Genomic DNA, 16,954 nt, shown 5'->3' with positions numbered 1-16,954 from the left:
CAGCTGCCCAGGCCCTGAGCTCTGGAATTCCCTCCCTAAACCTCTCTCTCCTTCCTTTAAGATGCTCCTTAAAACCTACTTCTTTGGCCGAGTTTTTGGTCACCTGTCCTAATATCTCCTTATGAAGCTCGGTGTCAAATTTCGTCTGATAATGCTTCAGTCAAGCGCCTTGGGACGTTTTATTAAGTCAAAGGCGCTAGATAAATTCAAGTTGCTGTTGTTGTTATACCAGAAACAGATTTGGTGCCAAAGAATGACCCTTCACCAAGGCAACCATGTCACCTTCTTTGTGCCATTTTCCAAGCGGGAACCTACACAGTGAGCATCGAAACCCTAATGAACCTTGGGCGGGCACCACAGTTGGATTTGATTCTGTCCTTGTTTGACGTCCAGTTCCATACGTTATCCAGCAGGAGTCACTGTACAACATAAGAACATAAGAAATAGGAGCAGGAGTAGGCCAATCGGCCCCTCGAGCCTGCTCCGCCATTTAATAAGATCATGGCTGATCTGATCCTAACCTCAAATCTAAATTCATGTCCAATTTCCTGCCCGCTCCCCGTAACCCCTAATTCCCTTTACTTCTAGGAACCCTGGTTGAACTTTGCCCCCCTCTCCCTAATCCAGGGCGCCAAGGGCAATTGTACCATCTTTCTGATGCACCAGCTGAGATCAGCTATCTCAGCACAAACTAGGAATCAGATCGAGGACCTTCTGGGCCACGTGGCTCAATTAAAAAAGAAAGTACTTGCATTTTTATAGCGCCTTTCACCACCTCAGGACATGCCATAGCGCTTTACAGCCAATGAATGACACAGTCGCTGGGAATTACCTTGAGCCGTTCTCCCGTTCAGCTGCAGTAAATTCGGCAGAAGGTCGGCCGAAACCACGGAGAGAAAGGTAAACGAATTTTCCGCCGAAATTACGTCGGCCGATCGGGAGAAACCGGCAGGAAATTCCCAGTGACTGCTGTGAAACAACAGAGCCACTGGGAGAGCTGCTTTCACACAAACAAAATATACCAACGGACAGTTTTCCAGTGAGATTCAAACAATCCTCTGTTATTCGTCTTAATAACAAAATAATAAAAGTCAACAAACTCTGCCTTTTTTATGGGGCGTCCCTCACTTTACGAGTCATTATTGCTGAACTGATGGGCAGTAACTTTAGGAAAAGAAGCATTCTTTGCCTCTCTCACTGTTTTGGATCCAAATACCTGCTGAAGACTGACTTTATTCACACACGGGGTGGGGCAGGGGGAGGGGGTCATTTTAACTTTGGCCGATGGTGTAAAGCGGCCGATATCGAACCGTTTTTGGATTTTTATCTCATATATTTTCCTCAAGTTCAGTGCCAACGACCACTCCTGTAGATGAGCTCTCACACTGTATGAATTGGAGCGTGCCTTTATCTGCTCAATATCTTGATCATTGAAGGTGATAGGGCAGGTTGAGAAAGCGGTTAAAAAAGCATACAGGATGCTGGGCTTTATAAATAGAGGCATAGAGTACAAAAGCAAGGAAGTCATGATGAACCTTTATAAAACACTGATTCGACCACAACTGGTGTATTGTGTCCAGTTTTGGGCACCACACTTTAGGAAGGATGTGAAGGCCTTAGAGAGGGTGCAGAAGAGATTTACTAGAATGATTCCAAGGATGAGGGACTTTAGTTACATGGATAGACTGGAGAAGCTGGGGTTGTTCTCCTTGGAACAGAGAAGGTTGAGAGGAGATTTGATAGAGGTATTCAAAATCACGAAGGGTGTAGACAGAGTGGACAGAGAGAAACTGTTCCCATTGGCAGAAGGGTCAAGAACCAGAGGACATAGATTTAAGGTGATTGGCAAAAGAACCAAAGGTGATATGAGGAAAAACTTTTTCACACAGCGAGTGGTTAGGATCTGGAATGCACTGTCCAGGGGGGTGGTGGAGGCAGATTCAATCATGGCCTTCAAAAGGGAACTGGATAAGTACCAAAAGGGAAAAAAAATTGCAGTGCTACGGGAATAGGGCAGGGGAACGGGACTAGCTGGATTGCTCTTGCATAGAGCTGGCATTGACTCGATGGGCCGAATGGCCTCCTTCCATGCTGTAACCTTTCTATGATTCTATGGACACCCATTAAACGACACACCTGATTCCCCCTTCCATTTACGTCAATGGACGGGGCGTATAACAGGCAGCCGATTCGATTATTGCCCATTTTGCACCCTCGACCGTAGTTAAAATGACCCTCCCCCAGCGTGAGAGACAGCCTAAAGCTTGACCTCTGTCCTTCCACCAGCTCTCTGTGTTGAGTATCGGTTGGTCAAGTTGCCAATCAAACCCACCACCTCACCCCTTGATGTGGAAGCCACAGCAATGACATTGCCTGTCTCGCTGGAATTCCATCCTCAATGAATTGGAAACCATTCTAACATCACAGGTGCAAATACCTCTCTGAGGTGTTGGACGAACCTCATTGTCTAAACTGGTACGTGTGTTACTTGGAGTTATGGAATAGAATCAGAGAATCATACAGCACAGAAGGAGGCCATTCGGCCCATTGTGCCTGTGCTGGCTCTTTGAAGGAGTTATCCAATTAGTCCCACTCCTCTGCTCTTTCCCCATACCTGCAATTTTTTTCCTTTTCAAGTATTTATCCAATTCCCTTTTGAAAGTTATTATTGAATCTGCTTCCACCGCCCTTTCAGGCAGCGCATTCCAGATCAGAACAACTCGCTGAGTGAAAAAAAATTCTCCTCATTTCCTCCCTGGCATTTTTTGCCAAATATGTTAAATCTGTGTCCTCTGGTTACTGACTCTCCAGTCAGTGGAAACAATTTCTCCCTATCCAGTATCAAAACCCCTCATCATTTTGAACACCTCTATTAAATCTCTTTGCTCTAAGAACAATCCCAGCCTCTCTAGTCTCTCCACATAATGTTAACCCCTTTTGGACCGAATTTACCTTAATGGCAATATTACAAATTAAATTAACCCAAAACCCCTTCTCAGCCAAATAGGTAAAAATCTTGGAATATGATACTGATATCCTATGTTCATAGACTTGAATCTATGCCCAGTCTATAATCTTGACTCAATACCATGTCTGTAATCCTGAGTCTATAATTGTGAATCTATCTCCTGACCAAAGGTCTTCGACCTGAAACGTTAACTCTGTTTCTTTCTCTACAGATGCTGCCTCACTTGCTGAGATTTTCCAGCATTTTCTGTTTTATTGTGAATCTATAATCCTGAGCCCGTAACTGAGAGCTTGATAACCCGAGTCAATCCCAAATCTATAATCGCGATTGTATCCCGAGTCTATAAAGGTGAGTTTATAATCCTGAGTCTATCCCGGGGCCAAAATTGTGATTCTATCCATAATCGTTAGCCTATACCGAATCTACAAACATGAGTTTATAATCCTGAGTCTGTCCCGGGTCTATAAAGGTGAGTTTATAATCCTGAGTCTATCCTGGGTCAATAATCCTGAGTCTATCCCGAGTCTACAAACTTGAGTTTATAATCATGAGTCTATCCCGGGTCAATAATCCTGAGTCTATCCCGAGTCTACAAACTTGAGTTTATAATCCTGAGACTATCCCACGTCTATACACATGAGTCTATAATCATGAGTCTATCCCGGGTCAATAAACGTGAGTTTATAATCATGAGTCTATCCTGAGTCTATCAACTGAGTTTATAATCCTGAGTCTATCCCGGGTCAATAAAATCATGAGTCTATCCTGGGTCAATAATCCTGAGTCTATCCTGGGTCTATAAACGTGAGTTTATAATCCTGAGTCTATCCCGAGTCTACAAACGGGAGTTTGTAATCCTGAGTCTATCCCGGGTCTATAAACGGGAGTCTATCTCGGGTCAATAATCCCGAGTCTATCCCGGGTCTATAAACGGGAGTCTATCCCGGGTCAATAATCCTGAGTCTATCCCGGGTCTATAAACGGCAGTCTATCCCGGGTCAATAATCCTGAGTCTATCCCGAGTCTACAAACGGGAGTCTATCCCGGGTCAATAATCCTGAGTCTATCCCGGGTCTATAATAACGAGTCTCTATTTTAAACTGTGCACCTTCTCTTTTGGAAATGGGAGGTGTTCCCTTCACAGTGAAGGTTGGGAATGTTGGAACACACCTCCGGATATATTAGTAAACTAGCTGAGCATTCTAAAGTACATAGATCAGCAGCACGTTCAAGGGACTGCTCTTCAAACATTCACATTGCGCTCGTCCAGACAGGCTCCTTGACTCACAGCAAGAAAACAAGAGAGAGTCAACTTCACCTTTATTATTTCGCTCGTCATCACCCGGGCAGTAGATAAGAACTGGTCTGGCCTCTCCCTCTCTATCGTCCCTGAGTCTAGAGGCAGAGATCGTTGCCTTTAACACTCCAGACGCATGAATGGTAAGTTACAAAACTTTTTACAGCACTGTTTCGCCCTAAGGTTTGCAAGGCTTGCGAAAAAGAAAGCTCTAGTAGAGAGAGGCAGCTCTTTCACAAGCTGTGTGTGGTTTGTGGGGACCTATCCATACCTGCCGGGGGAAAGCTAGCCGTGCAATGGTAGCTTGTGTTACTCCGTACAGCAGCTCTGGGTGGTCGGTATGCCAGCATTAACACTGAAGAGTACTAAAGTAAAAGAGGTGTGTTTGACCAGCCAGTCCTGAGTCTTAAATAATATAACCACATAGACCTTTACAGCTCCCGTACAAGGGTGATACTGTACCCGTATAAATCTGTACAGGTTGTGTACAAGTGTGATACTGTGCCCATATAAATCTGTAAAAGTTGTGTACAAGTGTGATACGGTACCCATATAAATCTGTACAGGTTGTGTACACGGGTGATACTGTACCCTTATAAATCTTTACAAGTTGTGTACAAGTGTGATACTGTACCCATATAAATCTTTATAAGTTGTGTACAAGTGTGATACTGTACCCTTATAAATCTGTACAAGTTGTGTACAAGTGTGATACTGTACCCTTATAAATCTGTACAAGTTGTGTACAAGTGTGATACTGTACCCATATAAATCTGTACAGGTTGTGTACAAGCACAGTCTGGCTCTTATTTAAATGCATATAGCTTGTGTTGAAGCATGGCACAGCTCCTATATAGATACAAACACCTCATTACAAGCATTGTATAGCTCCTATATAGATACATATGCCTCATTACAAGCACTGTACAGCTCCTATATAGATACATACACCTCATTACAAGCACTGTACAGCTCCTATATAGATACATACACCTCATTACAAGCACTGTACAGCTCCTATATAGATACATACGCCTCATTACAAGCACTGTATAGCTCCTATATAGATACAAACACCTCATTACAAGCACTGTATAGCTCCTATATAGATACATACGCCTCATTACAAGCATTGTATAGCTCCTATACAGATACATATGCCTCATTACAAGCACTGTACAGCTCCTATATAGATACATACACCTCATTACAAGCACAGTACGGTAAAATAGGTACAGCTCATGTGCACGCACAGTACAGCTCCTGTCTAAGTGTGTACAGCTCATGTGCACAAGCACTTGTAGCAATACCAGTTTTTTTTATATTGTACCTCAAGAATTGTCACTACAGCTTTACAGAAGCCCTGTTTGGCCTCTTCTTCAGCTGTTATTCTGCAATTGCAGATTGATAACAGTATTTGGAAGTATGCTCACAATATCCAGTTTGCTTTCTTCCAAATTACATAGAATGCATAGAGTTTACTGCACAGAAACAGGCCATTCGGCCCAACTGGTCTATCCAGGTGTTTATGCTCCACACGAGCCTCACCCCACCCCTCTTTATATAACCATCAGCGTATCCTACTAGTCCTTTCTCCCTTATGTACTTATCTAGCTTAAGTTATCTAAATTAACTCAATAACTCAAAGAATCAGGGAAATCTCAGCATAGAATGAGGCCAATTTGGTCCTGTCCAGGGACCAACTATTTTACCAAGTATTAAAGTGTTTGTTTTATTCTCTCGTTCATGTTCTGGGCCCGAACGGTGGTGTGGCAATAACCTGCTCCATTGCCTCTGCCGATTGCCTCTTTACAGTCAGCTATGAGGAGATGAAGCTTTCAGCGGAGCAAGCTGGCTACATCAGGACAAGGCTTCCCTCTCCTTACAGCCAAAGCATGTCTAAGACTCGGACAGTGCTGTCTGCCCGGGGAGGCTCCCCTGCCCTATCACTTGGTGGAGAAGAAACAAAATAAAAAGTTTGTCAGAGAATAGGGAATCCTTTCTTTCACTTCTCGCCTCCAATCTCACTCACTGTTGCAATTTTTTTTATGTTACATTCTCACTGTGCTGAGGTCGAAGCTGTTGTTATATTGCTCTAGTGTCACGGGCCCCTCTGCCTTTCCCCTACGAATCTGGCCGATCCCTAATGAATGCTGTGTGTTTTGACTCAGTGTTTCTTCAGTTTACTTTCCTCCATGGCCTCTCTCCTCCTCAATTAAGCAAGAGCCAGTGTCGGTCGGCGAGCACAGCGGTGATGGGTGAACGAGACTTGGCGCGAGTTGGGATACGGGCGGCAGAGGTTTCTGGACGAGTTCAAGTTTACGGAGGGTGTTAGATGGGAGGCTGGCCAGGAGAGCATTGGAAGAGTCAATTCCTTCCGTCCTTTCACATCTCTCCAGCCCCCGCAGCATGTTGGCTCCATGTATTTGTAGTTCGTTTGAACTCCTCCATCAAATGCTGGTCTTCATTATGTCACAGTATCAGACTTAACACAATCAGCTGACTGATCAAACGGTAGCAATGAACAACAAAGTGTTTTTGGCACCAGCCTTGTTCCAACACAAGCTCTGGCATGCTGGATCTCCCCAAGGGAACTCATACTTTGCCATGATTGTTTTAACTTTAATAAGGAAGAAAGGACACGCATTTATATAGCGCCTTTCACGACCTCAGGACGTCCCAAAGCGCTTTACAGCCAATGAAGTACTTTTGAAGTGTCGTCACTGTTGTAATGTAGGAAACGCGGCAGCCAATTTGCGCACAGCAAGGTCCCACAAACAGCAATGCGGTAATGAGCAGATAATCTGTTTTTTTAGTGATGTTGGTTGAGGGATAAAGTCAGGACACCGGGGGAGAACTCCCCCTGCTCTTCTGCGAAATAGTGCCATGGGATCGTTTACGTCCGCCCGAGAGGGCAGACGGGGCCTCGGATTAACGTCTCATCTGAAAGACGGCACCTCCGACAGTGCAGCACTCCCTCAGTACCGCAGTGAAGGAAAGCAAGGAAAAATTACAGCCTAAAAGCCAATGCTGGCGATGTTAGCGAGGCAATGCTTAACGTGATTCCTCTCTCCCTACCTTAACTGGGGCGTTAACCCGTTTAACATTTAACATGGCAGTGCCTCTACTAAAACAGCAGAGGAATGTTACACGTCAGTGTTAAGTGTTGGTCCACCAGTATGGCCAACAGTCATTTCTGGCTACGCAGCCCAAATTTTTGAGGCCTTGTCAGTGGAATGGAGCCTTCTGTGCAGCAGGTGTGGGTTGTAAGATTGGGTGGGCAACCTCGCACATATTGTAGACCCAATTTCCCCAGTGGATGTTGTCCACCAGTTTACCAGGAGCTATGCCTAGACCTTGCATAGATATAGGTTAGTGAAGCAAATCAGATCTGAGTTCAGTCCAGGCTCTGCCCACGGAGTTAGCCTTGCCAATGAAAGCTGGCTGCACGAGCGCTAGAGCAGGCCAGGCCTTACCTTGGCACTTCTGCATTTGCCGTTGACCTGGGAGACTTTGTTCGTCTGCTGCGCCACCTCATTCCAGGCAGCCAGAGCTGCTGCCGTCTGGCAGGAGGATGGTCCATTGCATCTCCTGCAGCAGGATAACCAGGGCTTCATCACTGAAAGGGGCCACTTTGCCCACCGTTGCCCCATTTAGCCATTAGTCAGCAGATGCTGCTCTTTAAAGAAGAAAAAAAAGGTTTCCCCTTTAAGGCCTTGGAGAGGGGGCAGAGGAGATTTACCAGAATGGTACCAGGGATGAGGGACTTCAGTTATGTGGAGAGACTGGAGAAGCTGGGATTGTTCTCCTTCGAGCAGGGAAGGTTAAGGGGAGATTTGATAGAGGTGTTCAAAATCATGAAGGGTTTTGATAAAGTAAATAAGGAGAAACTGTTTCCAGTGGCAGAAGGGTCGGTAACCAGAGGACACAGATTTAAGGTAATTGGCAAAAGAACCAGAGGGGAGATGAGGAGAAATTTTTTTATGCAGCGACTTGTAATGATCTGGAACGCACTGCCTGAAAAGGCGGTGGAAGCAGATTCAATAGTAACTTTCAAAAGGGAATTGGATAAATACTTGAAGGGGAAATATTTGTAGGGCTATGGGGAAAGAGTGGGGGAGTGGGACTAATTGGCTAGCTCTTTCGAAGAGCCGGCCATAGGCACGATGGGCCGAATGGTCTCCTTCTGTGCTGTATCATTCTATGCTGCTGGCTGACCAGGTTTCAGGGCTGGTACTCAGTCAGCTTGGACGACTGACTCCCTGTGAACGTTCTCTATGTGCAGGGAGCCTAGGCAGATTAGAGACCCCCCCCCCCTCCCCTCCCAAGCAAAGAGGGAAACTAGCCAGGTTCCCTCCCCTGATCACTATGCGGAGACCCTTGCTGCAAAGTGCGTGTGTGCGCGGACGCTGGGTAAGGAGCGGATAGCCTTTTGCTCTGTTCCCCACTTCCTCCCGCGACATATTCTGCTGAGACTCACTGGGGTAGATCTCGGTTTCTGTGTGCTCGTGTAAGACGGGTGGTGGTGAATTGGTAGCCTGTTGTACACCTCTCCCGGTTTTTATTGCCATTGACTTCAAATCGGAAGATATCGCCGACTCGCTGTCGCCCATCTTTACACCATCGCCCAAAAGTCAAGATCTACCCCATTGTCTACACCGCAGGATTTCCAGTCTCAACTCCAGTAGAAAGCAACGCCTTCAGGAAGGAAAGGAGGAAAAATTGAAAACCCATGAGGGAGAAAGTGATAGAAGGATATAGAGTTAGATGAAGAGGGTATTGGGAATAGACGGTCTGCGGCCGTTTAGGGAGCCCTTGCTCCGCTACTCATTTCCCAGCTCCGAAAGATTTGAGTTGACACCAATTGGTTATGGTGGCAGGTACTTCATTACAAACAACACTTTAACACACTCACTATTTAAGCAGCAGTTTACAGAATGGAAACTGGAGATATGTTACCCTCTTCCACGCCGGGTAGAGCTCGTGCTTTGGCCTCTCGCGGCCTCACGCCCCCACCTCCTGTGGATCCTGCCTTCTGCAGACTTCTTCCCTTCTTACACGGGCGTTAGGCTCCTGCCAGCACGTCCGCCTTGACAAACTTAGCCTGCTTCATCTGGGGGGATCCTCTACGCTGAACCTGTGTTTGAGCTTTCTCTTCATATACTGTTAGCTGAAGATCATGTGGTACCCTGACTTAACATCTGACTTAATTGATGAGGAAATTGGGCTGGTGACATTAATGTGTTCTAAACAGTGGCAGAGCTCTTAACGTTCCCCTTATCCCTTCAGGGGAACGCCCTTTCTCAGACATGCCATTCTACTATGCCGATAAAACTCAAACAAAGTGTGAACTGTGGGCTTTAAATACACATCCCCCAAGTGAACCACCTTAATATGCTAAGTAAATGTGGCTACCTAAAATAAACATAGTTGATACAGATGTATGATTTGTACAGTATGTGTGGTTCCATATATTTCATGATAACATACACGGCGTAAAAACAATTCTTTGATACTTTTGTTACATTTTTACTGGACACTGGCATAGTCTAACAAGGGGTGGGAGGAGGTTCGTGTGGAGCGTAAAAGCCAACGTGGACCAGTTGGGCCGAATGGCCTGTTTCTGTGCTGTAGACTCTGTGTAATTCTAGGTAACCCTGTGACTCATTCTAAAGTAAGGAATCTTACAACACCAGGTTATAGTCCAACAATTTTATTTTAAAATCACAAGCTTTCGGAGATTATCCCCTTCGTCAGGTGATTCACGTGACGAAGGGGATAATCTCCGAAAGCTTGTAATTTTAAAATAAAACTGTTGGACTATAACCTGGTGTTGTAAGAGTCCTTACATTTGTCCACCCCAGTCCATCACCGGCATCTCCACATCATTCTAAAGTACTTCAACTACACGTGGGCACATTTATTAAATGCCGATTTATTGGACAACTTTGTCTTCTTCCGCTGAAACGTGGGAGAAATGTTTTGAATTTGACATTCCTAAGATTTAATGTATAAACCTGGGAGTGCGAGGGGCAGTTTTCAATATTGTATTTAACCCAACAGAACAGCTGAGGATTGCATAGAGGGAACGTAAAAATGACCTGTTAGTAGAGGAATTGCAGTTTTAAAGCATTTGTACTTATTTCTATGGAAACAGTGACAATTGCCAACTGGTTCTTATTGTTGACTATGACACGCACTGGTATCGCCATAGCAACAGACCGTATTGTGCTAAATGAGCAAGTTCATCACAGAGCTCAGGAAACCGGTAACCCACAGCTATGTTCAGCTATCTTTCTGATTTTACATTTTAAAATAGAATTACATAGAATTTACTGCACAGAAACAGGCCATTCAGCCCAACTGCACCACACGAGTCTCCTCCCACCCCTCTTCATCTAACCCTATCACAATATCCTTCTGTTCCTTTCTCCCTCATGTACTTATCTAGCTTCCTCTTAAATGCATCTATGTTATTTGCCTCAACTACTCCATGCGGTAGCGAGTTCCACATTCTAACCACTCTCTGAGTAAAGAAGTTTCTCCCGAATTCATTATTGGATTTATTAGTGACTATCTCATATTTATGGACCCTAGTTCTGGACTCCCCCCAACAAGGGAAACATCTTCTCTACATCAAGGCAGCTCTGCCCGATGCAGACTTTCCAATTTACCCTCATGAAAAATACGCTCCAAACAGAGCTGGAAACGAGTTTAAATGCCGGGATATCATGTCATGCAACATCTGGAGAGGATCATTGCACCTCATGCCCCTGGAGTGTCTGGTCTTGTGGGGATTGGACATTGGCCGATGAGGAAGATGTTCATTAATTCGGCATTTAATAAAAAGTGCCTACATGTAGTTGAAGTACTTTAGAATCACATAGAATTACATAGAGTCTACAGCACAGAAACAGGCCATTCGGCCCAACTGGTCTATGCCGGCGTTTGAGCTCCACACGAGCCTCCTCCCACCCCTCTTCATCTAACCCTATCACAATATCCTTCTATTCCTTTCTCCCTCATGTACTTATCTAGCTTCCCCTTAAATACATCTATGCTATTCGCCTCAACTATTCCGTGATCTACAAACCAATGGTGCGACTTATTCAGGGTGATCCTGTACTTTTGGGCTACCTGGTGTAAAAGATGTTGATGTTATTTATAAATCAGATGCAATCTATACACCAGGTTTTACAGTAATCAATAATTATAAGTTTTAACCGTGAGATTGTTTCTCATTAAATTAATAAGAGGTAAGAGTGAGTCCTCTTAACAACCGAAGAGGAACTCAAGGGCATTGGGAAGATTGAAGCCATAAACTTAGCCCCTCCCTGACCACTCACTCAGGCTGAACAGGACTATCCCGAATTCTTCGAGCATCCTGTTTGACCAGGACCTGAGCTTCAAACTCCATATTGTATTTTGCGTTCAGTTCTGGGCACCGCACCACAGGAAGGATATATTGGCCTTGGAGGGGGTGCAGCAAAGATTCACCAGAAAGATTTCTGGGGCTAAAGTGGTTAAATTATGAGGCCGGGTTGTGTAGACTAGGCTTGTATTCGCTTGAGTATCGAAGATTAAGGGGTGATCTAATTGAGGTGTTTAAATTGATAGGGTTGATAGAGAGAAACTATTTCCTCTGGTGGGGGAGACCAGAACAAGGGGGCATAACCTTAAAATTAGAGCCAGGCCATTCAAGGATGATGTCAGGAAGCACTTCTTCACACAAAGAGTAGTGGAAATCTGGAACTCTCTCCCCCAAAAAACTGCGGAGGCTGGGGGTCAATTAAAAATATTCAAACTGACATTGGTAGATTTTTGTTAGGCAAGGAAATTAAGGGTTACGTAACCAAGGTGGGGAGATAGAGTTAAGATAAGATCAGCCATGATCTAATTAAATTGCGGAACAGGCTCAAGGGGCTGAATGGCCTACTCCTGTTCCTATGTTCATCACCAAGACTGTCTATTTCAACTTATTGCAATAGTCCACCTCCTCCCCTTCCTCAGCTGAAACCCTTCTCCATGCTCTTGTCACCTCTAGACGCGATTATTCCAATGCCCTCCTTTCTGGCCTCCCAATTCCACCGTCTGCAAGTTCCAACTTTTCCAAAATACAGCTGCCCATATCCTAGCCCGCATTGTCCTGATTGTTCATCACCCCAATCCTCGCTGACCTACACTTGCTCCCCATCCCCCAAACGTATTAAATTTAAAATCCTCGTCCTCATCTTTAAAGCCTCTAGGGATCTTGCCCCACCCGATCGCTGCAACGTTCTCCAGCCTTTATGTGCCACCTGTCACCCTTCGGTCCTCTTACTTTGTGTATCCTTATCTCCCTTTCATCCCATCATAAGTGACTAGCCTCCAGCCGCCTTGGACTTATTCGATGGAGCTCCCTCCCTAAAGCCCTTCACCTCTCCAATTATTTATGCTCCATTAAAAGCCATCACAAAACCCATCTTTTTGACAAGGCTTTTGACCCCACCCCCACTTCTGCCCTTTCTTAATCTCTTTCTCTACTGTTCTGTTTCCTTTCTGTTTATATGTATGTAGCACCTTAGGCCATGTTTTATGTTAAATCTACAATATAAATGTAAGTCATTGTTGTAGGAAACATTTTTCCCTGCATTATTTTGGTATCTCGCCCGAGGGCCTTTATTGTTTTGGTTTTGTCAGTAAAAATAATTCCCCTTTTCTTACAGAGTGGGCGTTGGCTGGTTATTTGACTATATAACATCACAGCTAAGAATTATCCTGACCACGCACACACGAACACACGCACAGACACACACACAGATATACACCCAGGCTCACACACACACACGGACACACACGCAGACACACATGGACACACGCCCACACACACACATGGACACACACACAGACACACACAGACATACAACCACGCCCTCACATACACACACACATACACACACGGACACACACATACAGACACACACACACGGACACACATACACGAACACAGAAACACACACACACATACACACACACACCACTGGAATTACTGACTCGCACTCAGTGAATGCTGAATCGCTTAGTGGTTACATTACTGGACCAGCAATTTTGAGGTTGTAAGTTCAAATTCCCCCAAGGCAAGTTGTGGAATTGAGTTTGGAACATAGGAACAGGAGTAGGCCATTCAGCCCCTCGTGCCTGCTCCGCCATTTGATAAGATCATGGCTGATCTGTGATCTAACTCCATATACCCGCCTTTGGCTCAGATCCCTTAATACCTTTGGTTGCCAAAAAGCTATCTATCTCACATTTAAATTTAGCAATTGAGCTAGTATCAATTGCCGTTTGCGGAAGAGAGTTCCAAACTTCGACAACCCTTTGTGTGTAGAAATGTTTTCTAATCTCGCTCCTGAAAGGTCTGGCTCTAATTTTTAGACTGTGCCCCCTACTCCTAGAATCCCCAACCAGCGGAAATAGTTTCTCTCTATCCACCCTATCCATTCCCCTTAATATCTTATAAACTTCGATCAGATCACCCCTTAACCTTCGAAACTCCAGAGAATACAACCCCAATTTGTGTAATCTCTCCTCGTAACTTAACCCTTGAAGTCCGGGTATCATTCCAGTAAACCTACGTTGCACTCCCTCCAAGGCCAATATGTCCTTCCGAAGGTGCGGTGCCCAGAACTGCTCACAGTACTCCAGGTGCGGTCTAACCAGGGTTTTGTATAGCTGCAGCATAACTTCTGCCCCCTTGGACTCTAGTCCTCTAGATATAAAGGCCAACATTCCATTAGCCTTATTGATTATTTTCTGCACCTGTTCATGACACTTCAATGATCTATGTACCTGAACCCCTAAGTCCCTTTGGACATCCACTGTTTTTAACTTTTTACCATTTAGAAAGTACCCTGTTCTATCCTTTTTTGATCCAAAGTGGATGACCTCACATTTGTCTACATTGAATTCCATTTGCCACAGCTTTGCCCATTCACCTAATCTATCAATATCCCTTTGTAATTTTATGTTTTCATCTACACTGCTTACAATGCCACCAATCTTTGTGTCATCGGCAAACTTAGATATGAGACTTTCTATGCCTTCATCTAAGTCGTTAATAAATATTGTGAATAATTGAGGCCCCAAGACAGATCCCTGCGGGACTCCACTAGTCACATCCTGCCAATGTGAGTATCCTTCCCATTATCCCTACTCTCTGTCGCCTTTCGTTCAGCCAACTTCCTAACCAAGTCCGTACTTTTCCCTCGATTCCATGGGCTTCTATCTTAGCTAACAGTCTCTTATGTGGGACCTTATCAAATGCCTTCTGGAAGTCCATATAAATAACATCCATTGACATTCCCCTGTCCACTACTTTAGTCACCTCTTCAAAAAATTCAATCAGGATGGTCAGGCACGACCTACCTTTTACAAATCCATGCTGGCTCTCTCTGATTAACTGAAAATTCTCGAGGTGTTCAGTCACCCTATCCTTAATTATAGACTCCAGCATTTTCCCCACAACAGATGTTAGGCTAACTGGTCTATAATTCCCTGGTTTCCGTCTCTCTCCTTCCTTAAAAAGCAGAGTGACATGTGCAATTTTCCAATCTAGAGGAACGGTTCCTGAATCTAGAGAACTTTGAAAGATTATAGTTAGGGCATCTGCAATGTGCTCACCTACTTCCTTTAAAACCCTGGGATGGAAACCATCTGGTCTTGGGGATTTGTCACTCTTTAGTGCTATTATTTTCTTCATTACTGTTGCTTTACTTATGTTAATTTTATTGAGTCCCTGTCCCCGATTCAATATTAGTTTTCTTGGGATTTCTGGCATGCCATCCTCTTTTTCTACTGTAAATACTGATGCAAAGTAATTGTTCAACATGTCCGCCATTTCCCCATTGTCAATGACAGTCTCCCCACTTTCAGTTTTTAAGGGGCCAACACTGCTCCTGACCACCCTCTTTTTCCTCATGTAACTATAAAAGTTCTTCATATTGGTTTTGATATCCCTTGCAAGTTTCTTTTCATACTCTCTTTTTGTAGCTCTTACTATCTGTTTTGTGACCCTTTGTTGATCTTTGTATCTTTCCCATTCGCCAGGATCTGTGCCATTTTTTGCCTTTTTGTACGCCCTTTCCTTATGTCTTATACTGTCCTTCACCTCTTTAGTTGTCCATGACTGTTTTTTTTGGCAAGTAGAGTTCTTGCCCCTCAGGGGTATAAACCGATTCTGTATCACGTTAAATGTTTCTTTAAACATTTCCCACTGATCATCAGTCGTTTTACCCATTAACAGATTTGCCCAGTTTACTGTGGACAGTCTCTGTCTCATCCCGTTGAAGTCGGCCTTGTCCAAGTCTAGAATCTTAGCAGCTGACTCACTTTTTTCCCTTTCAAACACTACATTGAACTCGATCATGTTATGATCACTATTGGATAGATGTTCGCGTACAGTTATGCCGTTAACTAAATCTGGTTCATTACTCATTACTAAATCTAGTATGGCTTGCCCCCTTGTTGCCTCTAGGACATACTACTGTAGAAAACTATCCTAGACACACTCAAGAAATTCACTACCTTTCTGACAGTTGCTAGTCTGCTTTTCCCAATCTATGTGAAGGTTAAAGTCCCCCATTAAGACCACTATGCCTTTCTTACACGCTTGTCTAATCTCTGCATTTATACAATCTAGCACTTCAGAGCTGCTGCCAGGGCTCCTATAAACAACTCCCACTGTAGTCTTAGATCATTTCCTATTTCTCAATTCAACCCATAAGGTCTCTGTTGGCTGCTTACCTCTCGTTATATCCTCCTTTATCATTGAAGTGATTTCATCTCTAATCATTAAGGCTACTCCTCCCCCTCTTCCATTTTCCCTATCTCTCCTGTAGACCTTATAACCTGGTATATTTAGTTCCCAATCCTGACCATCCTGCAGCCATGTCTCAGTAATAGCTATCATGTCATACCCTCCAATTTGAATTTGAACCTGTAGTTCATTTAATTTATTCCTTATACTCTGTGCATTTGTATATAGAACTCTTAGTTGGGCCACACACCCTAGCCTGACCTTCAGCTTTGATGCTGGGTTAATCGCCTTACGCCTTCTAGTTTTCACTTTATCTGTAGTGTCTAAAGTACACTTTCTTCCTGGCGGTCACCCATTTCCTTTCTGCCTGCGTAATCTTTACCTGCGGTGTGACCACCTCACTGAACGTGCTATCCACGATAGTCTCAGCATCGCGGATGCTCCACAGTGAATCCACCCGCAGCTCCAGCTCCGAAATGCGGTTAGCCAGTAGCTGCAGCTGGACACCCTTCCTGCACACATGGTCGCCAGGGACACTGGTAGCGTCCATGACTTCCCACATAGTGCAGGAGGAGCATATCACGGGTGCGAGCTGTGCTGCCATGACTTGCCTTAGATTTACACTGCGTTCACCTCTCAGATACTTACAAATCAGGGCATTTGTGCCCTTAACAGTGCAGTTTTGTTGTAAAAACCCAACTGGTTCATTAGTGTCCTTCAGGAGGGAGAATCTGCTACCCCTACCTGCACAGGCCACTATGTGTTTGGCTCTTACTGCCCTCAGACTTGCGAGGGATGGACAATGGATGCTGCTCAGCTGAAGATGCCCACTTCCCACGAACAAATTTAGAAAACCCCGGTTGATTTTTCTCCTCTCTAACTCGAGGCATTTGTC

The 16,954-nt window shown here is 44.5% G+C and overlaps 1 protein-coding gene across 6 annotated transcripts in view; it reads left to right on the top strand.

The window, feature by feature from the left end:
- Positions 1 to 3,184: 3,184 nt before the first annotated feature.
- LOC137305671 (caspase recruitment domain-containing protein 11-like) overlaps positions 3,185 to 16,954 on the top strand; it is an 86,240-nt gene continuing 72,470 nt past the window's right edge. For 4 of the 6 annotated variants that reach the window (XR_010958734.1, XM_067974573.1, XM_067974572.1 and 1 more), the window contains exon 1: positions 4,200 to 4,408. Coding sequence is in view for 4 of the 6 variants with exons in the window: in XM_067974573.1 (XP_067830674.1) it covers positions 4,406 to 4,408 (3 nt within the window). In the remaining 2 variants the exon portion in view is untranslated. Of the gene's footprint in view, positions 3,317 to 4,198; positions 4,409 to 16,954 lie in introns of those variants that run through there. The other 2 variants (XM_067974571.1, XM_067974574.1) reach the window with 2 other exon arrangements.

The sequence above is a fragment of the Heptranchias perlo genome, chromosome 40 (genome assembly GCF_035084215.1).
Source record: "Heptranchias perlo isolate sHepPer1 chromosome 40, sHepPer1.hap1, whole genome shotgun sequence".
In the NCBI taxonomy this organism is placed as follows: Eukaryota; Metazoa; Chordata; class Chondrichthyes; order Hexanchiformes; family Hexanchidae; genus Heptranchias; species Heptranchias perlo.
Note: the sequence above shows the minus strand (reverse complement) of the source record. Positions and strands in the feature narration are given on the sequence as shown.